The sequence below is a fragment of the Monopterus albus genome, unplaced genomic scaffold, assembly GCF_001952655.1.
Source record: "Monopterus albus unplaced genomic scaffold, M_albus_1.0 scaffold154.1, whole genome shotgun sequence".
NCBI lineage: Eukaryota > Metazoa > Chordata > Actinopteri > Synbranchiformes > Synbranchidae > Monopterus > Monopterus albus.
Genome location: NW_018128034.1, coordinates 877,887 through 901,501, shown reverse-complemented (window position 1 = coordinate 901,501; position 23,615 = coordinate 877,887). Strand labels below are relative to the sequence as shown.

Genomic DNA, 23,615 nt, shown 5'->3' with positions numbered 1-23,615 from the left:
GCGACATCAGTCAGTGGCATTGACACCGATCTCCTTGTCCTTTCTAGACCACTTTGCAGCCATATGCTGTGGGCATCAGGCATTAGGCAACACATTTACATTTAATATTAAATCATTAATTTATGTAATATGTTGTCATGCTGTTTGATAAATGTAAGTATCACCCTCCCACACAAGGTTCTGTTGTCATTTGGTGTGTTTGTACATGAATGAACCCAGCCACGGAAGGAGAGTTGTGTGTATATATATGATTGCGTCCTACATCAGCCTAGGTCCAGAGTGTTGATCTTAGTTGCCACTCAGCAGCTCCATGTGATTCTGCTCTCTTTAGCTTGTTGTTCTAGTTCTCATGAATTAAACAGAGTCCAATATGAAATACCAATGTTAAAATCTCCTCCCACAGCTGGCAGTGCCTTTTGACGTGAAGTTCCGCATTAAGGGGAGAGATGTGGTGGTGGACATACAGCGACGCTCCATCAAAGTCGGCCTAAAGGGACACCCTCCTGTGGTTGAAGGTCAGCTCTACAACGAGGTGAAAGTAGAAGAAAGCTCCTGGCTCATTGATGATGGCAAGGTGGTCACAGTCCACTTGGAAAAGGTATGGAAAGAGTCGGCATGGATCACTGGGCACAGATGACAGTCATCAATTTGGTTCTGTTTTGCAATAGTAAAGTGAATCCAAAGAATGAGCATCTGAGATTAATAATGTAATGTATTTATTTTATTTGAGATTAATAAAATGGAGTGGTGGAGCAGAATTGTCACCACCGATCCAGAGATCAACACCAAGAAAATCTGTCCAGAGAATTCAAAGGTAAAGGATGAAAAGCTCTGTTGCAGTAACTGTGTGTTCCTGAATGTGACAGTTTACTGACACGTTCCTTCATCTCCCTGCCCTCCTCGCTGTTTGTGTTTCCCGCTGAGCAGCTGTCGGACCTGGACGGGGAGACGCGTGGTATGGTGGAGAAGATGATGTATGACCAAAGGCAGAAATCAATGGGTCTGCCGACATCTGAAGAGCAGAAGAAGCAAGACATCTTAAAAAAGTAGGTTTCTAGTGTTACATCCAAATAAACCTGTTCAGCTTGGCTCAGGTTTTGTTATCATGAAACTTTAAAGATCTTTTTATTCTCTTTATTCTATGATTTGTTTGGTCTGGAGAACTCTCCAACACGGACACTGTATGTTTAACAAACTTTATGCTTTATACAGGATTTTATAATAAGTCAGTTTGAAAGCTACCTGTGTAGTTTTGCCCTCAGTGTTGTCTATTTCTGCTCAAGGCCAGACTCACCTGTTGTAACTGAAGATAAGTGTGGTGATCTGTTTCAAGGACACAGGGGACACATGGATCAGGGACCAAAAATTAGTCTTAAGGGCACCAGTTAGCAGTGTCCTCGTAGTTTTTAGATGCCCCTTCATTGTGAGTCTCCCTTGACTTATAGTGAATCACTAATACTTCGTGATGGATGGAAAGCCCATTCCTAGACTACAGGTTCTCCTAGAGTAGATATTAAATGCGGCTTTGGTGCATGTTAAAGCTAATAGCCTTGATCTTATGTTTTAGTTCATTAACTTTAAATTGTGTTTACATTGCTCCCAACCATTTTTTATGACCTGCATAAAAATGTAATATTGACTTCCTGTCCTCCAGACTCCACTGGTTTCAATTCATTTTAGTCTCGGCAAGGTGATTTAGATGGTGAACAAACAAATACATGTAATCCATCACAGTTAACAAGTTGTCACCTTAATGTTTGGTCAAAGTTTTGTTTAACGGTGAAACTGCAGACCCTTTTAAAGTTATTCTTGTTGTTGCATTTAAAGGGAAGCTCCACCAGTTTTACAGTCCAGTTACCTATTTTGGGGAGTACTGCTGTGTATATGAGGAGGTAGAAGCCTTTTGTGGCTCCAGGCACAGCTGTGTGAAGTCTGCTGTAAGCTGGTGCTCTGAAGCTACAGGAGCTGCGACTGAACACACCTGAATCTTTACAATAGGCATTGTCTGCAATGGCCTGAACAGAATTGTTGGTCCTTCTTAGAAGTGGTGATAAATATGTGGATTGTAGTGATGTTCCCAGCAGACCATTTTATTAGTAACACACAGGTCCTCAGTCTTATAACTGATTGAAGCCTGTTTCAGCCTGTTTAAGTCACTGTGCTGTTTGGCATCATTGTATTACCCATTATTTTTTTTTGTAGAAGAGAAAGAAGAGTTGTCAGTGGAGGTTAGGATGAAAATGGCTAAAGGCTATAAAACCATCTCTAAGCAACTTGAAATTCCCGTGACCACAGTTGTTTGTGGATTTGTAGCTAACCTCCCTGGACATGGCCTCGAGAGGAAGGGGACCCAGGGAGAGCTCTCTTTCAAAGAGAAACATGGAAACTGACTGGAGTTTGTTAAAACACATGTTGACAAGCCACATTGTTTCTGGGAGACACAAAATGAGAGCTGTTTGGTTATATAGACACATCAGCTCTGCTGTATGTTCACAGAAGAAGGAAGAATTAAGCTTTCCAAGAAAAGAATATTAATGTGTAACATAAAGGATGCTCAGTTATGTTATTGGAAGAGCAATTCGGGGTTCAGTGTCTTGCTCAGGGACACTTAGGCATGCGGGGAGACCGGGAGTCGAACCACCAACTTGCTGGTCAGGAGACGACTGCCCTACCTCATGAGCCACAGCCAGAAAACAACTGAGACATTCTGGAGAGACAGGCACAAGCCGGTGTCAGAGAGCTGTGTCTGTGGCAGCTCACGGCTCCTCCAGCAGGAGGAAGTGAGAAGGTACAGTCTTGGTAAAAGCTGCAAGAAGCGCTTGATTACAGTGGTGGCCTCAGCAGGGTGTGCTCCAAAATATTAGGCTGTTGTATTATTTAAAATGTATTTGCATCCAATTAAAATATTTTAGTTCTGTTTCATATGGAATAGAGAATAGTAGATATCAGGTACTTCTGTCAGGTTTTGTGTGTGTGTTTGAAGTGTGAGGGTGCCAGCACTGAAGGCCAAATTTGTATTAAAATAACAGAAACTGACCTGGATGTGGGATAATGACAGAAGTGTGAAATGTGAAGGATGTCGTCTTATCTCTGTGTCTAGTAAATGACCCTTCTTCCTCTTCCTCTTCCTCTTCTGCTGCTCACTACTGGGGCCAGACGTGTTAGGTCTGCTGTTATGTTGAACTCTAAGTTCAGTAAAGCCCTGGTGTCATTTTATACCCCTGTGGTGACTGCTGTGGAGGTAACCGGTGTCAGGGTTTCTTTACTGACGCAAAGTTCACAGTGTGTGTCTCCAGTAAAATGTGTGGTGTGATGGTGTCATATGACAGGGCTCCTGCAGTTTGTCACTGTCTAAAATAAATAAATACACTCACTGGCCAAGTGGAGGTGCTATAGGTAAAGTAAAAAACGGTGTTCCTGGTGTGCTCAACAAGGAAGTGTTGACAAGTCAGAAATGTACCAGCAAGAGAGAGGTTGTATTAAAATCCAACCAGCTGAACCTGAGATATTATGTAAAACATTAATAAACATATGGAGGCATGGGGAGAAATGGATGCACCAACTGGAGCACGATCATTAAATTGTTCTGTATCAAAAGCTTTTTGAAATATGATTTGCAATAAAAGACTGCATGTTGCTTTGGTGACAACATAACTGTTTTCTTGTTCCTGATGTCTCCTTTCTCTGCAGGTTCATGGAGCAGCACCCAGAGATGGATTTCTCTAAAGCCAAATTCAGCTGAGACCTGCTGTTGGCAGCTTCACCTGTAGAATCCACATTATGATCCATATGAATCATATCAGAAACGGTGTCACCCCCAGCTTCATCTCTACTCTCCAGACTGGACGTGGTTTAGACGACTAACATGTCTTAAGTGCACATGTTTGTTTTCTTTCGTTATGAGAAGCTTAATGACTGTAATGCCCACATTCTCTCTTTACATGTCATTTGAATATTTATGGGTCTGGATTTTTTAAATAAATGAACATAAAAATCTAACTGAGACAAATGAGGGCTTATATTTACTGCTAGGCAGCACAAGGGTCAGCACTTCACCCAAGTGAAGAATCAGTTCCTCAGACTACCACAATTTAAAGGACAGTTATCAGGTGGAAAGGTTTAAGTGCAGAGCTTTTTCTGCTCATGTTTGTGTCTTTGCTGAATTTGAAAAGTTTGAAAGTTCACGTCCTTGAAGAGTTCAAGGTGAAGACTAGTGATTTTTACCTCTAGACTCTGAAACCAGCCATGTATTGTGTTTGGATCTCAGCCAGTCCTCAATATAATGACGACACATTTTCTGGGCCTTTCTAATTAGGTTTGTATACAAGTACATTATAATAGGCAAGTATTGTAAACTAAATATTTACAGTTAATTTATAGCGCTTGTACCAGTTCAGTACTGAGGCATCAAGGAACACAACATGCAGGCTGGAAAGATTTTTAATTTTGAACCACAAGGGAGCAGTGTTTTCAGGCTGAGTGCATTTGGATGGTGGAATGTTACCTAGTATAGTTAATGATGAGTGGATAAAAACACCACTGTTGTTGTAGAAGAGGAAGGACAGATGATCTTATATCTACAGTTAGAGGTTTATATACAGTTAGGTTGAAGTTGTTTTTTTTTTTTTACCACTTCACAGTTGTCATCTTAGGAAACAGTAGTTTAGCAGTGAGTTAGGACGTACTATGTACGACAAGTAATTTTTCAACTGTTGTTTACAGATAGATTATTTCACTTACTATATCACAGTTCCAATGGGTCTGAAGTTTACCTACACTCAGTTGACTGGGCCTATAAACAGCCTGAAAAATCCCAGGAAATGATGTCATGGCTTTAGAAGCTTCTGATTGGCTAATTGACATCTGAGTCAATAGGAGGTGCACCTGTGGATGTATTTTAATGCCTACCTTCAAACTCAGTACCTCTTTGTTGGACATCATGGGAAAATCATAAAAAATCTGCCAAGACCTCAGAAAATGTTATTTTGTAATCATTTTTATTCTAATTTTGAAGTATAAACATTTGAAGTAAAAATAAAGTAGGCTAGGCCTCTGATTTAGCATCTTGTAAAAGTGTCTGACTTGCAATGGATAGTTAAAAGATAAAAATTAAAGCAGCAGGACCATAAATATCATTTTTTTAATTCCTTGTATTCTTCTTTATCAAAACAAAGTGCTGATATTGCCCACAATACAACTCAACTATTCAGTCAAATGTGTTGGTATCTTATGCTAAATCTGAGGTAAACTATCAGACATTCCTCTGGAGAGGCTTTCTACAACTTTATACACATATGCAGTAGCACTGCCCAACACCTGGAAACAGACTTTGATGTGTTGGTAAGTTCCCCTCTAGGTTTGTGAATGGTAGTGTAATAGAAAGGGTTTTATCTTTTAGCTTGCTTTTTAAAAAGTCTTCATATTGGCCTCCATTATTGACAAAAATTGTGATGTTCTCTCTAACTCTTTTCAAAAGGTACAAATTGGGACCTTATGTGAATGCAGTGATGAATACTGAGGATGATACTACTACTTAGAATGAGTGAAAGACAGTTTCAGACCACATTGGATGTTGTGCACCTGTGCTAAATGTTACTTCAATGAGGACTAGTTTGCTTACAAGTATTTTCTGCTTGTGTGACTACCCACAACTAGCTGGACTGAGCTGTCGGGGGTGAGAGGCAGTCACCATCACTGTGGCACTACCCACAACTAGCTGGACTGAGCTGTCAGGAGGGCGAGAGGCAGTCACCATCACTGTGGTGGCTGGAGGAAACATACATTATTAGCTTATGCTGCCTGCAATCCTCCTAATGTGTGAAATTGCTCATGTAGTTCAAAAACACCCCAGACATCTGTCTCATGGAGACCTTAGTGTTATTGCACACTGGTGAATACATGTTTGAGCATTGATTTTTAGGCTATGGCCTATTACCATAATGCACATGTTACAGGTCTTTGATTTGTCATCTGTCATCCACAGCGAATAGTAGCTCAGATGTTATAGAATCAGTGTGGCAGTGATGTCCCCAGCCAGGACTAAATAAGGAACACAGCTAAAGGAAGCACTTTATACATCTCATTTTTGCACACAATAGACAGTTGGATTCTTAATAATGTATGATTTATTATTCCATTGAACTAGGGGTTTCATTTATTTTTTACATGTATTTCAAATGCACCACCTCTCTCTGAGTCTGTGCCCCAGCTTGGCCACCCCATCCAAAATTTTCTAGATCTGCCCTGGTAACCTGGCAAGCTAACGTTCAAATTTGGATTAAATATAGCAAAAATAAAGCTTCTGTTCTTGGGTTGGGTTCAGCCTTTGTAGTTTTTAGCCAGGTCTTGCAGGCTTTTAGCCCTGGTTTCAGTCTAGGTTTTACACCCTTCCAGTATATACACATACTGTGGTATAATCCTTTAAGCCTGTTGGAATATTGGGCAGGAAAATAACTTTTCAAGAATGAAAAATAAATGTTCAGACCTGAAGTGAAGCAGAGGATGTACTTCCTGCGCCAGCTCAGGAAGTTCAACCTGCTCCAGCAGGTGCTAATACAGTTCTACAGAGGAATCATTGGCTCTGTTCTGTGCTCTTCTATCGCTGTCTGGTTTGGATCAGCAACCAAACAGGACTGGAACAGACTCCAGCGAACAGTCAGGATTGCAGAAAGAATAATCGGCACCATCCTGCCCTCCATGGAGGACCTGTACACCTTACAGGTCAAAAGGAGGCCAGAGAAGATTTCTGCAGACCCCTCACATCCTGGACACAATCTGTTTGAACTCCTCCCCTCTAGACAGCGTTACAGGTCACCGTGCACTAAGACAACCAGGCACAGGGACAGTTTCTTCCCCCAGGCCATCACCCTGATTAACACTTAACCCATGACTGTATAACAAAACGACAACCCTCAGTGCAATACCTTGAAAATATATTTTGTATATATCTGTCTGGAAAGCTGCATCTAAATTGTGTTATATATTTCTACATTAATAAGTACCCTATATATTTTATTTTGATTTATATTTTGATTCTGATTCTGAAGTGGTAGAATTCTGCTATAAACTATGGATCACAGTAGTGTCCAAAGGTTCCTTTAACTGCTTCAACAAGGAAGGTGAAACCAGAGGTCTGCTGAGATGGTGGCTGTAAAATAACTGCAGATGTTTTGGTGGTAACGTCTTGATCCAAACTCTTATGAAACTAAGTTTTACAAGAGATGCATCACTGAGTACTGACACTAGATGGTGGCTGTAAAATAACTGCAGATTTTTTGGTGGTAACGTCTTGATCCAAACCTTTATGAAACTAAGTTTCACAAGAGATGCAGAGAAGTGTGCATTACAGTGTAAGATGGTGCGTTGGTCAGAACTGTTGTCTCCAAGTCAGAAGACTGGGGTGTCCATAATCCACACACTATTTAGTTTGGTGCATTTGGTGAAATTTGGATTCCAGTTCTTTTTCTCTTATGTGCTAACATTGGTTCAAGGGCTGAGGGCACCGAAGAGGCAGTGTCTGCCCAGCTGAGAGTAATGTCTCACCAAGGTACCAAAATTTCTTCATTATCGAAGCCACACAGACATCAGAGGGACGGGGGTGTGGTTCTGGGGATGGATGAGGGGGCGGTCTGTAAACACAGCTCCACGCCACTGCTTTGATTCGCTGTTCCAGACAAGATGATTTGTTTTTTGGCAGCGGCCCCTTGTAAAGCAGTCACAAGGCCTTGCACAATGTGACTCACCATCATAATTGTGGTGCTTGCAAAGGCTGTTTGTCCTTCTCTCTTCTTTTATGAGGGTGCTCAGTGGCTTATTCCTGGAAGTGGAAGACTGTTACATGAGGGGCCAAAAATGGCATCACCTTCATCTGTCAGATTTAAATTCTCAGGGTGCCTCATTGGATGAAAACACACGTCTGACTTCAGCCCCTGTCTGTATTCTATTTTTATTGCCAGTGATTGATATGTCATTGATAAAATTGATTTCTGTCAGTAAAGTGGATATAAAACATTTGCTACAACTAAAACTAATAACTACAGACACAGTTAGGTAACACTGACCAACCAAACATCTGCAGCTGTTGCTTAGAGTCCTCCCTCCTCCACACCTGGGTGTTGGGCACACTCTATAAAGCGTATTTAGAACACACTTCCAGGGGTGGAGAGGAGACTGGTGTGCAAAGTCAGGCTCCAATTGTCAATTAGTGAAGGCCAACACAGGCTGCAGGCTGGGGTGTACACAGCACATCAGCCTCTCTCTCTCTCACACACACACACACACACACACACACACACACACACACACACACACACACACACACACACAGGGTGAAGATGAAACTCAAGAGGCCACAGCTATATACCTGACACAGATTGTGCACACAGTAATGCTACAGACCAGCAGCAGCCCAGCGTGATGCACAAATACTGGCCAACATCAGAATAGTGCTACCAACCTAAGGTGCATCTAGTGAATTACAGTAAATCCTGAATTAGAAGTATCTGGATATCATGTGTATCATTTCTATCATTCATAGTAATATGCAGTGTACATAGGTAAAACTTAATGGAATAGAAACCTACAAAGATTCAGATCATCATTCTGAAGTACAATTCTAGCTGAGGAAGACAGCGGTGTACATTTTAAACATGCACAAAACAACTTTCTATCAACAGTGGATCAAAAGTGTAATGTGATATGAGCTACTTGCAGTGATGAGCACAGACAGTTTAGTTTGTGCACTACCTGCCCAGCACCACCACAGCTGGCAGACGAAGTTAGCAACTAGCTGGTGGACACAGTGGAACATTTAGCAGCTAAGCTAAGGGCCAGATATTTATACATTTACTATCAGGTGGTCAGCAGCATGACTCCAAATCAATTCTAATGTTGAAATATTGTTGAGTTTCTAGTGGAAAAAACATCAATGTGTTGCCAACATGTCTGACACAACTACTTTATGAGGCAACAATATGTCAGTATATGAATGCGGCTGTAAAGACCTCACTCTTATTCACTGATGACAGAAAGGCTGTAGTGGAAAACAGAGATCATTTGCACCATGTTTTGTTTTGTGCTAAACTACAGTTATGAGGAACTTTAAATATTTCCAGCTTATGTACTCCAGTTTGTACTAACAGCAAATAGTGCATATTATATTGCTGTACTTTTTACTTACCAACATATATTTGACCACTGCAAATATTTTACAACATGAAATTTTACATGCAAAACATATATGCAACTTGATAGATAGATAGATAGATAGATAGATAGATAGATAGATAGATAGATAGATAGATTGATTGATTTGTAAACCAAAACATTGAGCTAAAAGATGCTAAAACAAAGCAAAGGAAACCTGCAGAGACAGGCCATAATGCATTGGCTTTGTAAATGCAAGCAACCCTTTTTCACAATACATACAGTCATTTGATACACTGTTATTAGGAATTTAATTGTGGCCATTTTAATAAAGGCTCTGAATCCTCATTCTCTCACAGCTTCAAAGTGTTAGTCTGTGGTCAGTGTTGGGGAGCAGTGAACTAACTGATAGTTTGCTAAGTTACACTTTGAAAGTAGTTTCGCCAACACTGCCTGTGGTTTCTTATTAGGTCATTCCATCAAAATGTAACACAAATTTTAACCAAAATTTAAGATGTTCTGCAAAACAAAAAGTGAGTTAATGCACATTTCCACCTGCTAATATTATGCAAATTGTAAAAGTTGGGTCATAAAGATAAGTAGCTGAGTTACAGCCAGGTACCATCAGTTTATCTGTCTCATAATCTTCCTATCACAGAATTCCATAATCATTTGACATCTCCAACAAAGACAACTATTGTATGTGGTTCCAGAGATAGCTAATAGAGATAGAGTCCGACATTACAGACAGTAAAGTGGAGTTATTGGGAGATGTCAGTGTTTCGCGACTGGCCCTGCTGCTGCAGGTCACATTGTTGTTTCATTACTGTTTGCCTGTGGCCCCATGACCCTCCAGCCTTCATTTGCACCTCAGTGAGGACCACTCCATCACTGTTCAGGGCCCAAACCTCACAATCACACCACTGACATCATGAGTGCACAGCTAAGCCACTGGCCTCATGTGTGAGACAGGGACAGAGTTGAAAACATTTAGATTTTAGTTATTTTTGCCCTTGTTTTTCCTGTGAGTGCTGATTTATATTTCTGGCTCCTTAGTAAATAGTGTTTTAAAATTATCCCCGTACTTCTATCATAATGTTACTTTGATTTTACGTGTACATTCACGTTTACATATGCAACTGTACATCATTTCATTGTGTTTTTTATATACATCTTAATAAGAGGTGAGCATATTGATATGTAAAACATGACCATGAGTAGGTTATATTTAAAAAAAACTTTCCTTTATAAACAAAATGTTTTGCTTTCTTTGAATAATTACAAAGAAGATCAGAATATATCCTCATTATTATCCCTATAACAAGGTTATAAAACAAGGCAACAAGCAGCTGAGTTTGGTTTGTGTCCAAAGATGACTGTGGAGCAGTGCCAATATTAATGTGTAGATTTTGTTTTTTTTTAATTCAATCCCAGGTGCTAGTGTTTTAAGTCCATATCCAGTACCTTGGACCGTCCTCACAAGCAGACCTGGATGTGTGCTGCATGTCACACCATAATGCAGATTGCAACAAAAGGGTGCCACTGATGGAAAAGAACTCCATTCCAAAATTGGACGCTTCTCCGTCACCTCGTCATTTCTATTACTCATCAAAGAAGCCGCATTCACTTAGTGTAGCTGTGCGGACACCTTTATTTAAAGAAAGCTCATATCACTGGATCAAAGCTTGGACGGATGAGATTTGATGTACAAGACCAAAGTGAGAGTTACACCTTGGACCTAAACTGTGGGTCCAAAATTAGACATAGCTTTTTTCAGGTACATGAGCCTTGATGTTTTTCTTATTAATTAAACCACTTTAGCCCTTGTTTACCCTTTGACCTTACAGATTATGGATTTTATTATCACATACATGGTGTTTTATCCTTGATTCTCAGAAAACCTTTATGTTAAAACCTAAACTTTACTCAGGAAAAAAAAAATCCTACCTGTAGTTTGACTTAAAGCTAAGAAAGCATTTGAAAACAAATCAATAAATGTGGAAACTACATGAAACAGGCAAAAGAAACAGAGAAAACAAACCTTTTTAATTTATTATTAAATGACATAAATAAAACTCACAATGACTTCAAATACAAATAGATAGTTTATATACATGTGTTTGTGCAGGAGGGGGATCGTTATGCCCAAAAACACAACCCTGCCAGCACGATAAAGGCACTCAGTCTGATCTGGGAACATCTGCATTGCAATCACGAAAAGGCACATTTATATGGAAAACACTGGACATTAATTTATTCTATTTACACACATATACACATTAGTGTTAGCACAACCTTTTGATCTTGTAGAGTTAAGAGTAAAAACAAAAATGATGTTCAGTTGAGTTTGGTTGAGCGGAGCCATAGGAATCAAAATAAAATGAAGGCACATAAATGTGTAATAAAATTTACTAAGCGCAAAGAAGGCATTCTGACCATACGGCTATTCTAACTTTATTATTCTTACGTGAAACTGTCCAGCATGGAGAGAGGTGATTGTCTTTCAAGTTCTGCACATCAGTTTTGTTCAGTTTGACTCCAGCCAACTTTATACCTTTTTTTAAATTGGAGGCTGTGGAATGAATCTAAACTTATTCACGAAATAGGAGCCACAAGAGATCCTCGCAGGTCTTTTCCACATCGTCTCCAGGACCCCTGTTCATGTCTTTAGTCCTGTTCCCAAAGCTCCCAGCCTTTAGAGGAGACAGCCAGGCAGCAGAGTCTCAGCTGCTGCTCAGTAGCTCTGAGCTACAGGCGCCCAGGACGCGGTTAGCCTGGCAATGGAGCTCTCGAACTGGGCTTCCCCAACCCCCACCTCATTCAGGCTGGGCTCATACATGGAGGAAGGCGAGGAGACAGGCAGCGGGGAGGTCAGGCCTGTATAGGAGGAGCTTCTCAGGAACTGGGGGGTCAGACCTCCAGGTATGGAGCCCGAGGTCGAGCCTGAGGGGGTGAGGGTGCTGCCAGCTACTGACCAGAGGCTGGGGTATTGACTGTTGATGAGGAGGACAAGAGAGTTAGTTGTTGTATTATTGGCTCACCCCAGCCCACATTGGTACCCAATAATGGTCCCACTTTGCCCTTTCTGTCTACACGGTATATAAGATATCTCTGTGATGTGGTACTGTATCACTGACTGTGAATCACTTCAGCTAATAAACACACACTACCTCTTATACAAATACACTCACCAGCCACTTTATTAGGTACACCTGTATAATTGTATGCAAGTCAACACAACACTTCCGCGTTGACATCTCTGTTAATACATTATATTCAGAGGTGATCCTAATATTCTGACCCTCTCATGTATGTAGCTGAGGAGGATAGAAATATATAGACTCCAGTGGCATCATGTCGATGTCTTTTAGTTTGTTGTTTTATATTTATAACTTGATATGGAAGTGTCCCATTAGCTTTTGATATTATATTGTGTGATTACTATTATTATAGACTACACATCTGAATATAGTGTAGTCCAGTATAACACCACCTTTAGCTATGACCTCAATAATAAACATATAATTGAATTTATACATTTATGACAATTTCATCCAAAACTGAAACATTCTGACATTCATTAACACAGGTGTTAAAGCGGAAGTGTTGCCGTAAAGTGCATACAATTGTACGGGTGTACCTAATAAAGTGGCCAGTGAGTGTATAGTATGACAAAAACAAAGTTGCAAAAGGTTTATGAGAAAACACGTGGTACTAGTTCAACTGTAAGAGGCTCACCTGGAATTCGACGTGGAGTTGGCGGTATGGGACAGAGTACCCATGCCTGTGGAGTTTGGGATTTGAAGAGCAGACCAGCTGTCATGAGTGGGCAGAGTCCCTGAAGTGTTGTCCATGTAGTTGTCTACAAAGGAAGTACAAACCGCTGACTGATACTGATTCTCTGATTTAATGTGCTCCCAGAGCTGAGTATATTTTAAGATAAAAATAAAAATATATGAAAGCTATGAGTGGGGTCTTACTTGTGCTGGAGGTGCGGTGAGGGTAGTGGCTGGCCGTGTGGCTCCTCAGGCTGGAGTAGCGCTCGCAGTAGGAGCTAGAGGAGTGACCGGCTGTGCCGCTGAACTGAGGAGGGCTGCTGCTGGGGCAGATGGGACTCTGGCCGGGGAGGAACCAACCACCAACTGTGGACAAGAGTTAGGGCATACGGTATGAGAGATCACAGCACGCAAGACTTCCCACTGCTCTTTATCAGCAGCTATGACAGTTCAATTTTTTACTTGAATAGTTTCCTCTCTGGTAATCGTTGTTTCATTACCAGCTCTGTTTCCATCTTGTAAACTTTTGAAATCTTGAAACATGCAGAAATAAAAGCGACTCACGCTGAGAGTAGCCAGACTGTTGACTGTCTGCATTGTGATCAGGAACTTCTTTATGGTCACTCCTGCAATCCAGAACAATAATATTAGATACTATTAGCAAACTAATTTGGCAATTTTCAGCATTATCTTGGCTTTAACTTGTACCTTTCTTTAGCATCCAGGAAGGCCTTAGCGAAGGGATTGTGCTTTATCTTCAGAGCAGTGATCTGTGCGGAGGACGTGACAGCTGTTAGCGTTTCAATCACACTTTAAGACAGGCCTTCATGTAAAGCGCACACTTCATGCACAACTAACCTCTTCGTTCTGATAAGCCGTGACAGCGATGAACTGTGTCTCAGGGAAAGACTGGCTGCTGATCATCTTCTGGATGCCTCCAACCTTCACAATATGTATCCTCGGCTCGTATTTGTGCAGAGAATTCAGCATGATCTGTGGGAAAGATGCAAGTGATGTCACTGTTTTTCATTATTATTAAACAAAGATACAACCACTAAATTCAGCAAATTTCATCTTTGTCTCAGAACAAGTGAAGATGGTACAGCAAATGACATAAAACCAGGGTATCCTGTCAAATCATAATGTCCTTGAATTGAATGTGTGTCTCTTGATGAAACAATTCAGATTATTTTGTCTTATTTCAAAATGCAGTTGAAATACTACAGTCGTTAAAATTCATGAAGGATGCTTAAGACCTAAAGTCCGTCCTTATTCAAATGGCATATTTGAAAGTAAATTATAATAAATAATTAACCATTTCAGACTATATAACCTGTTCAAATTGATATATCTGCCAGATTTTTTTTTTAAATTCTAGTGCCTGATGAAGCTCTGTAGAAATAAATGGGTTATAAATCTATTCAGGGCACTATGTGTAATAATAACAGACTGTTTGCTCATGATTTGTGGGTTTTAAATCTCACCTGTCCGCCGCCGTTGAGTTTATTGGAGAGTTTGACTTTGCTGAAGGAGACGGGCGCTTTCATCCAGTGCGCTCCGAAGTTGGGGGAGTCTGGGTGGATGTAGACGCAGCTGGGACTCTGGGGCTCGGGTTTGCCACCTGGGACCCATTCTCCGTTCACGTATTTCCACCGATTATTGTCCGCGGCCACGAAATCCAGCAGCACCGAGTACATGGCGTTGGGGTCCAGGCCCGTGACACTGGCCCTGAGCACCGGAAACATCCTCCTGGAATTAGGAAATTGGACATCTATAGGAATGGCTGAGGTGTTTGTCAGAGCTGCGCTGATTGTTATTAAAGCTGTTTTTCGACACAACATTCTCTTTTAGCTCAGTTACAAAAGCTTCCATTGCTACATCATAAAAACCTCCCATGGCCTCCAAGGCCGCAGACCCTGACAGCGGACACTTACAGTTTGATATCAGCTAAAAACCTGCGTTACACCCTTAAGAACATTTTTACAAACTAACATATACTTCTCACACTGAAATCCACGGGTGAACCTACCTTCCAGTTTTGGTGACGATCATCTCGTTAGTTAATTCTCTGAATTTGTTCCACAAGTCTGCATCCTCCAGTGCCAGTTTTATATCCCTCTCGGACGCGTCTCCCTTCTCGCTGCCTTTCTGGAACTCGCTCTTCACGGCGCTGAGGAGATGCTCCAGGCGCTGGTCAGGACTGGGAGACGTCATAATTACAGCAACAGCAGACAGAGCTAAATCCAGCACGTTTAGTTCAGAGCTCACAGACTCTAAAACCAGATGACAGAGAATCCGGAGTGACATGGTTTCTAAACCCCGAGGCCTCATCATTTAAGGGCCCCCAGGGACCTCATGGGGATGTGGGCGTGGTGTGCGAGGACACACCTCAACTCTCTGCGTTCAACGTCTCCAAATGGCGCCTACACACCAGACTAAACCTAACTCTCTAGAATATAATAGATGTTTCTTTCATTTTATAAACTCAGCTTCTACCTTTTGAGTTGAAATTTGTTTTCTCAACCAAACTCTGCTCAAAAATCCACTTTTTCTAAAAACATCTTTATAATTGTTCAAAAACCAGTGCTGTTGAAAACACTGTGTGAAGTTTGGGGCCTAAAAATCTGTTACAGTAGCCTAATGCCTTGCACATTCAAAGCTGTGTGTTGAAACAAAAGAAGGGAAGTGAGGAAAGGGAGCCATGCCTTTGAACTCAGCTGTATATTTGCAAATAGTGTTAATCTTTTGTTGTCTCCATTCCACATGGGAGAGGGCTTGTGTTTACTGAGTATGGGCCATTAGGGCAGACCCTGTGTTCCCGTTGTGCCAAAGTGTGGACAGCCCACAAGTGATGCCTGGATTTGCATAATGGGCCTGCATGACTCCCTCTGAGGCTCTGATATTAAATACCACATCAAATTCCCAGTTCGTGGAAATCTGATATAATTTAACAGCTAAACTTAAAGGTGAGGATGATACCCGCAATGTTTTATTAGTATCAACAAATCACCTGAAAAGACCAATAACAACATTGTGTTTGTATGTCTCTCAGTGTGTCTCTATTGAAGACGTACATCTTTAACAACAGTTCATGAATATGTACTTTCATTGTTATGTATATTTTATTTCAAACAATGTCAAACGGCTGGCCATTGTAGTTTTTAGCAAACATTAGTCAAAAACAAGCGACAACAAATTTGTTGGGGACTATTTTCAGCAGCAGATTAATAAACATTTAGAGCACTAATGAGTATTCTGTGTGGCAGAAAGGTGTGTGTGGGACACAGTGCAAATAAAGTACAGTGTGTGCATGTTATTGAAGGAACATGCCACCCAGTACACCAGTGTGACTCATTCTTAAAAGGTCAGTGGCGGAGGTCAGTGGCACATCAGGCTTTGGATTCACTCACCGTTGCTAGAAGAGCTGAGGTTTTTCACTTAAGTAAAAGTGTCAATACCACATTATGAAAATTATGAAAAAAGTGCTAATTAGGCAGAATGGCCCTGTCTGAATGTAGTGAAGTAGAATGACAAAGTCCACTCAAGCACGTGTCATCTCCACCACTGATTCAGTTGAACTATAATACAGTTTTGAGTTACTTTCCTTTGTGCTACTGCTGATATGTTTCAGAGGAACACATCGTTTTGTTTACTTTACTACATTTATCTCACAGCTATTATTTATGTGCATTCACTTGAGTAACATTTTTAGTGCAGATGGTGTTTGTAGTTTGGCTCCATTCCAGTGAAAACAACTGAAAGATTACATTTAGACTCATTCGAGCTAATGTTTGGTTTAACGTACACACCATACACACTCATGCTGAGGTGGCTGGGTACTCTGGGTTAGACTGGGTTGGACACATTCTTCATTTAAAACTTATGTATATTCTTAAATAGATACATTAACTTTAAAAAACAGATTTTCTTAATATTCCAGTCTCATGTTCCACACTATCATCTGACTCAAGGTGTTCAGTGTTTGAGCCTAACAAATGTTTCAGATCTGAGCCTTCTGGTGTTTTTTGTTTTTCCTGTCGCCTCTGATTCCACTGTCTGTGATGTACTTGGAATTGAGTGAAGGCTTTGGAGCGCGACTCCACTTTACTGCACCACTTCCTCCAGTTCTACAGAGGCCGTAAATGTGAAGGGGTTCTCTCACACCTTTACATTCCATATCATTCAGCAACCTCTTCCTTTTCCTCCTGTGTTTTACTTTTTGATTTGGAGGCTGAGAGAAAGAGACAGAGAGTGTTAAAAAGCGGCTGCATACAGGACATAACGACAGCTGACCGGCCTTATAGGTTCTGCTAACCCCCACCAGACAAAGTCTCACACAGTCACAGGAAACTGCCTCCTAACTCCAAATTAATATTTAATTCACTAATCATGCCTGACTGGTAAGTCTGTAGCTGCAGCTACCAAAATGTTTCTTAGCTAAACTGCAGTTGTGTGGCAGCTGTTGCCCAACAAAAATTATCAACGCAGTGCAACACAAAACATCCTCACAGTCTGACTGACAAATGCGTCCAGAGGTAGAGGAGGAGAACCTTCATCCCACACAAAGTTTACTTGAAAAGCCACCTGAGATTTTTTCTCCCTCACAGCTTCAGTCCTCATGCACACAGTGCTGCGGGCCAGAGAGCTGAGGGTTAACTGATGCAGGCCCTACGCTGGCATCAGCACACACTCACCTAGGTGAGAAATATTACAGGGGTCTGGTGCTTCACAAAGGAACAGTTATAACGAGGCATATTTTCCAGAGGACTGCGCTGGCCTAAATCAGTAAACACAGGGAGGCGGATGAGTCAGCCCTGGAAAGAACACACACACAAACACATTCATTTTTTTATGAATCATGAAATAAGCTGGTAACTGGACAAAGCAACACATTAACTCAAGCTCTTACTTTACCAATATGGACAACAAAAACCTTTCCAAGGTGAAAGCAGCCAAAAAAACGATATCTAATAATGTGTCTGTTGTGGAGGAAGATGCAGCTCAGTGATGGGTCACGTGTGCACAATGTGAATACAGGATACATGATTTTTATTGACAGTTTGATTAATAAGCAGATGCTGTGGCACACTGTGTTGTGTGTTTTCTGTTGTTAGTCTGTATTAGTCTCACAGTTACTGCTGTCAGAGCCATAGCCAGTGTCACCCCCTGTGCCCCCAGAAAAATTTGACTAGACACCACAAAGGTCTCCATTTATTATTATTATTGATTTTTTGGTTGTTGTCCTTATTCATGTAAGTACCAAATAGTAGTCACTATACTAAATATCCCTCGTCAATATAATGTTATCATACTGTATATACTATTATGTATAGTGTTAATGTTAGGGATGCATTCATGTGTGAGATACTTTTTATTGTTGTAGATGGTGGAGTAAGTTTGTACTTTTAGGTGCTTTAATCTACAACATGCATTATTTTCTATTATATTATCAGATAATTGTGATTTTAATCTGTAAAGTACCATATTTCTCTTTATAATGGAGTGAAGTAGAAGTATAAAGTTGCATCTACTAGAAATACTAAAGTAAAGCCCAGGTGCAGTACTTGGTAGAGGGCACTGTGTTTGACCTTTGACCAACAAATACAGTGTGAGACATGTACACCCAGGCCCTGTGTTGTATTTTAATGCCACTATTAACTGTAGCATTGTGTGCATGTAAAGACAGAAAGAAAGAGCTGCAAGTGAATTAACCACCAGTAAGCAGTAAAGACCAGTAAAAAAAAACAGCAGCATGCACACACACACACACACACAGCTCCTGCCCTCCCCTGATGTGGATTGAGCTGTGAGCTTCGTCTGTCACGTTTGCGTTTCCACTTCAAGTTCAGGAAATCTAAACTTTCCTCTTCTAATCACCCGTCCCTTTGAAAGGGATAAAAAGAATTAGTGAGGACAGTAATTGTCCCCCCTTGGCCCCCGCCGGCCCTCACCTAGGTGCCCTACAGTAGACCTTGAGACCTTTGGCATGCTAATGATAGGAGGCTCAGCTTTGACACCACAGAGATCAACCCCTGGAGAGTAGCACTGCTCCCAAGGTGGAGAGTTTGCCATGTTTTGTATGAAAAATTGTAATCCGTAAAGTATCCATGGCCATAAGATAAGCGTGCAATGTTTCCCTCTGGAATGCAGTGGAGTATAAAGTAGTATCAAATGGACATGCGCGAGCAAAGTACACAAACCTTAAAATGAAAAATGGGATGTGCAGTTGAAAGTAAAAGCTGGTGCTTTGTCAAATTTGACTCTCGTTCATGTTTTTGTTTGATTCATTTATTTGTTTTTCTTCTTGTGCACTGCTTCCATCAGAACCAGTCAGTATTGTTGACGCATACATAGCATATGACCCCAGGTCTCAGTGCCTCTCGGTACATAAAGAGCTAGACACCAGAATATCTGTATTCATGTCAGATTGTTACCATAGAGTCACAATACACAAGGTTTATAGCATGAGAGTGTGTGTGTGTGTGTTTAAAATGCTTTAATCAGTACTGTATGGATAACAGGGTCCTCTGTTTACAAAGGTAGGTGACACGAACAGCGTAAGTGCAGTATATGTCTTTGTTTCATGTTGTATTGAGTCTGAGTGTGAAGTCTTGTCATCCATGCTTTTTTTACATATTGCCTGTATTTGGACAAGTGTGTTAAGTGTATATTATGACAAAGAACAAACCAAAGACAAATTACAAGACAGCTATAGTCTAAAAAAAGGACAAAACTGTTGTTTCTACCACTTTTGATAAATGCTGATAAATGCTGATAAATGCTGATAAATGCGGTGAGCTGGAATGATTCCCTTGTGATTTATTCATTTCCTGCCCAAAAGTGTTCTGTCTGTTTGTCTCTTGTGACAAGTCATATGATATTCTACAAAACTAGAATGATTTTTCAGGAAAAGATGCAGCTGATCTTCAGTCATTTATATTTAACTAATAATTTTATAGATCCTTTTATGTGTTCTAATGTTGTAATTAAACAGCTAATCAATGGAGCCTCTTTATATATGATTTGTCTTCGCTCATGTATCATATTTATGAGGAAACAGCTTCACCTTTACAGCCACAGCTTGATGGACAGTGCCATCACATACGTCCTGTCTTTTCTAGCACAGTTTTATTTGACAGAGCGGCTCAGCATTGCTTATCCATTGAGACTGATATAGAATATTATCAATGCTGTAGTATATATGGACACACACTCATAATAAAATCATTAATTCATGCCTTTACATCCCAGTAAATAGTCAAGTTGTGTTTCACACACATTTCTTGCTTGCAGGTTTGTTTTTGCCCTTTTCCCATTTTTTCCACCGTGATCAGTGGTGCCTGATGTAAATATGAGCAGCTGAGGTCAGCAGACACCAGTGTGCGAGAAAACAGTTAAATCTCTTCTCCGCAGCCTCCAGCTGTGTGCGCACGCACCCACACACACACGCACACACATATTAACAGAGGACCCAGCAGAGTGAGATCACACTTCAGCCTATCTCCTTCTGACGTGAAGAAGGATCGACTGTGCTGTGCTGGGAAGCCGTGAAAGACATTAGCAAATATTAGCAGATATTAATCATGTCTTTGGGGTGGCTCATCATAACCAGGCCCCGCTGTCTGCTCAGGAAGGCTTTTTATAACCTCAGGACAGTCTCTATCTCTGTGTGTGTGTGCTCTGACCAGGCTGGGTGAGTTCTTTAGTGGGAGGAGGGAGATCAAAAGGAGTAAGGCCAGTTACACTGACAAACAGTAAGTGTTAAAGACAGAGGATTAATGATAGGTGCAGCCAGGAACATTATTTACTCAGAGTCAGAGGACGTGTGACCTGAGAGCTCATCACCCTCTTCCTCTGCCGGCACTTCCTCTCTCTATAAATGCACAATTAAAATGAGTGACAGTGTCACCTTCTGATCCAAGACCAGCGAGCCATCAGTGTCATACTTACCACCTTGCCAAGTATTAATGTGGAGGACTAGTTATAGCTTCTAATATGCACATATATGGTTTTTGTTACTGTTTTTATTTTTTCAGGTGCCACTAATAAATGTTAGAAAATGCATTTCGTGCTTTAATTGCAGCTATAATTGGCAAAGTTTCTTTCTAAACCAGTGGAAGCCACCCTTGGGATTGGGAGCCCCATAGGAGCCACAAGAGACATTGGTTGAGTTGCAGATTTATTATCAGAACAGAAAAGAAACGTGCTCATTTTTTAAAAACTGTTTTTATTGTTTTTCCTATAAATTGTTGAACAAGGCTGAGCAGGTCTATAAAATGTTTAGAAATTAAACAAAAAAACTAATTAATTTGGAACATTTCAACTTAAAACATGCAGTTTGTGCAAACTATATTACAAATAAAATCCTTCATTTCTCCTGAAGATTTTAAAACATGCTATTCAAGCATGTTGAATGCCATTTGTAACTTATTATTTAAATAACTTCCACAGATGTGACATCAGAAAGCATTTTGTTTTACATATTTTTCCACAAAACATTGAGTTGCATCATTAAAAATGTTTTAAAATTACAGCTACTCCTTGTTCCCCATCAAACTTCAGAATCAGAATCTTTATTGGCCAAGGATAGAGAGAATGATTCCAGTACAGAGGCTCTCAATGTGCTTTTGTAAGGCAACAATAAAATAAAATAAAATTGTGTATTCAAATAGGAGAAAAGTGTAATTAGTAGGAGAAAGAAAGGGAGAAATAAAACTTCAATTAAACTTCTATACATCCTTACAGTTTGTAAAGCTCTATATCATCTCAATATCACTCGCCAGAAGCAAATGCACAGTTACTCAACATTTTTATAGGAACTGTTTCTTCAGCTGAAACCAATAATTGTTAACATTTAGATCTATGGACTAGCCCGATATTGGATTTTTCAAAAGTAGACATTTGGGGATTTTTGAGCAACATAAATTAAATTCCATCATCATCCATTGTATTTGGCAGATATATCTCAAAACTAAAACAGATACAATCAAAAGCATTTGCATTGCAAGATCCAACTGGAAGTAAAAAGTCTTGTTTGTTGGGTGAAGTGGCCGTTTAAAGCTGGATGACTTATCCGTAACTAATGATGCTGCTGTCAGCTGCAGCTCTCTCACCTGTTTTACCTTCTCAATCAGTATTGATACCCTGCTGCATTGTTTCATATATCTCAGCCCTGGTTACAAGTAGTTGTGGGGTAACACTCATATTCTGCTCTGCTGGAACAAAGTATCAATGCCTGTGAACCCCAATAAGCAGCTATACCTCTGTGGATGTCCAGGGCCCCAGAGAGGCAGCCCAGCATCTGCCTAGAGTGCAGGATGGACCATAAGAAAGGGGGAGCCTGCTGCACCACAAACTGGAGGGGGAGGAGGGTGGATAGTAAACAAGGGGGCCAGGCTGCTTTTACTGCCTTCCCATGCCAGGCAACAGCAGCAGCTGACTGAAAAGTGTTACCTGGAATATGCCGAGTTGTCCCCTCCACCAGCACACAGCCAATCTGAAAGCAAGCACAGTGTCCCAGGTGTACAAACAGCTAACAGCGGGACAACATCAAAGGCTCTCATTAAAAGACAATAGATGCAGCCCTCCTCCTCAACTCCTCCCCAGTCCCCAATCCCTGCTTTTACCAAAATACACAGCTACCCCAGCTGTGCTGCGTCCCCCTGAGACCAATAGGCTGCCCCCTACTGGCCAGTGTGGAGGTCAGAGAGAAGGATTACAGCTCAGGCTGAAGCAACAACTCTGTAACCAGGTTTGGGTCACGCTCTCTAGTTCTCTAGGAAAGGTAATCCATCAGCATAAATGTCAGAGGACAAGTCATCGCTGCTCAATTGTACAATGTGGAACTTAGCAGTTACTATTAGGTATCTTAAGGATAACCTAATGTCTGATGATATTTTATTCCTTCTACAAGACCCAAACCAGCAATACTGTCTATTTTGTGTGCATCCAGAGCCTGTTACAGTCATTCCTCTGTGCTATTGTTGTCCAAAAAACAAACTATTACTACACTAAACTATAAACTAAGTTATAAAAACTCATCAATGTGCCACACTTGTAGATATGTTCCTTTATTAAAGGTTTATTCTGAGTCAATCCCAAAATTCACTGTCCTGGTGTATGAAGAACTCCCATCAAATGTGAATTTGAACGTTTCCTCCTGTATGAGTAATATTTGATTAAAAACAAACAAACAAACAAAAAAACTACAGTGCCCAGTTGTTTGAGAATTTTTTTTAAGGAAAGAAAAATTCAAAGATAACAAATGGGAAGTGATGAAAAAATGTTAATGACTGCCACGTTATTCTTTACTCAACTGTACCAGTAGTTCTGTATGTTTTCTAAAAGCCATTTATTGTTGAAATAAAAGTGTATTGTATCATCTTGCAACCCACACTATGATAGTTAATCCTTCTAATGATTTTTATTTACCATTCTGGGCATCCAGCAGTCTTTGATCATTTTCATTCAGTCAGAAAATCAGTTAGTTGCTGCTGAAGTAACATGATTGTTGCAAGATAATACAGTGCAAACCTATGAGGCTCCAGTGGCTGCTGGGACAAGAGAAAAAGTACATATAGTACAAAACAAAACTCTTAAAGCGCATTTTTCTGCAGAAATTTGAAGTGTGCCTGATTTGTAAGCGCATAAAGCTAATACAAACACATGTGCATGTTACATGGGAGATTGCTGATT

At 40.6% G+C, this 23,615-nt stretch overlaps 2 protein-coding genes across 3 annotated transcripts in view; one reads left to right on the top strand and one right to left on the bottom strand.

Annotated features, from left to right (window-relative positions):
- The window catches only part of nudc (nudC nuclear distribution protein), a 13,361-nt gene extending 9,350 nt beyond the window's left edge, over positions 1-4,011 (top strand). The window contains exons 6-9 of one of the 2 annotated variants that reach the window (XM_020614955.1): positions 404-598; positions 731-814; positions 928-1,046; positions 3,691-4,011. In XM_020614955.1, coding sequence (XP_020470611.1) covers positions 404-598; positions 731-814; positions 928-1,046; positions 3,691-3,742 — 450 coding nt within the window. In that variant the 3' untranslated portion in view covers positions 3,743-4,011. The remainder of the gene's footprint in view (positions 1-403; positions 599-730; positions 815-927; positions 1,047-3,690) is intronic. The other variant, XM_020614954.1, reaches the window with a different exon arrangement.
- Positions 4,012-11,282: 7,271 nt separating this feature from the next.
- tbxta (T-box transcription factor Ta) lies at positions 11,283-15,197 on the bottom strand. The gene is made up of 8 exons (XM_020614939.1): positions 14,950-15,197; positions 14,405-14,669; positions 13,779-13,913; positions 13,629-13,690; positions 13,485-13,546; positions 13,125-13,286; positions 12,883-13,006; positions 11,283-12,137 (listed from the first exon to the last, which is right to left on the bottom strand). Exons 1-8 carry the CDS (start codon positions 15,132-15,134, stop codon positions 11,879-11,881), a joined length of 1,254 nt encoding a protein of 417 aa, XP_020470595.1. The 5' UTR covers positions 15,135-15,197; the 3' UTR covers positions 11,283-11,878.
- Between the last annotated feature and the right edge of the window lie 8,418 nt (positions 15,198-23,615).

Bases quoted from the DNA above. Each gene is read 5' to 3' on its own strand.
- tbxta (XM_020614939.1), bottom strand. From the start codon at position 15,134: ATGACGTCTCCCAGTCCTGACCAGCGCCTGGAGCATCTCCTCAGCGCC. The intron at 14,670-14,949 runs GTAGGTTCACCC...TCCTAATTCCAG, and splicing joins ATCGTCACCAAAACTGGAAG to GAGGATGTTTCCGGTGCTCA. The intron at 13,007-13,124 runs GTAAGACCCCAC...CTTCCTTTGTAG, and splicing joins TCACCGCACCTCCAGCACAA to ACAACTACATGGACAACACT.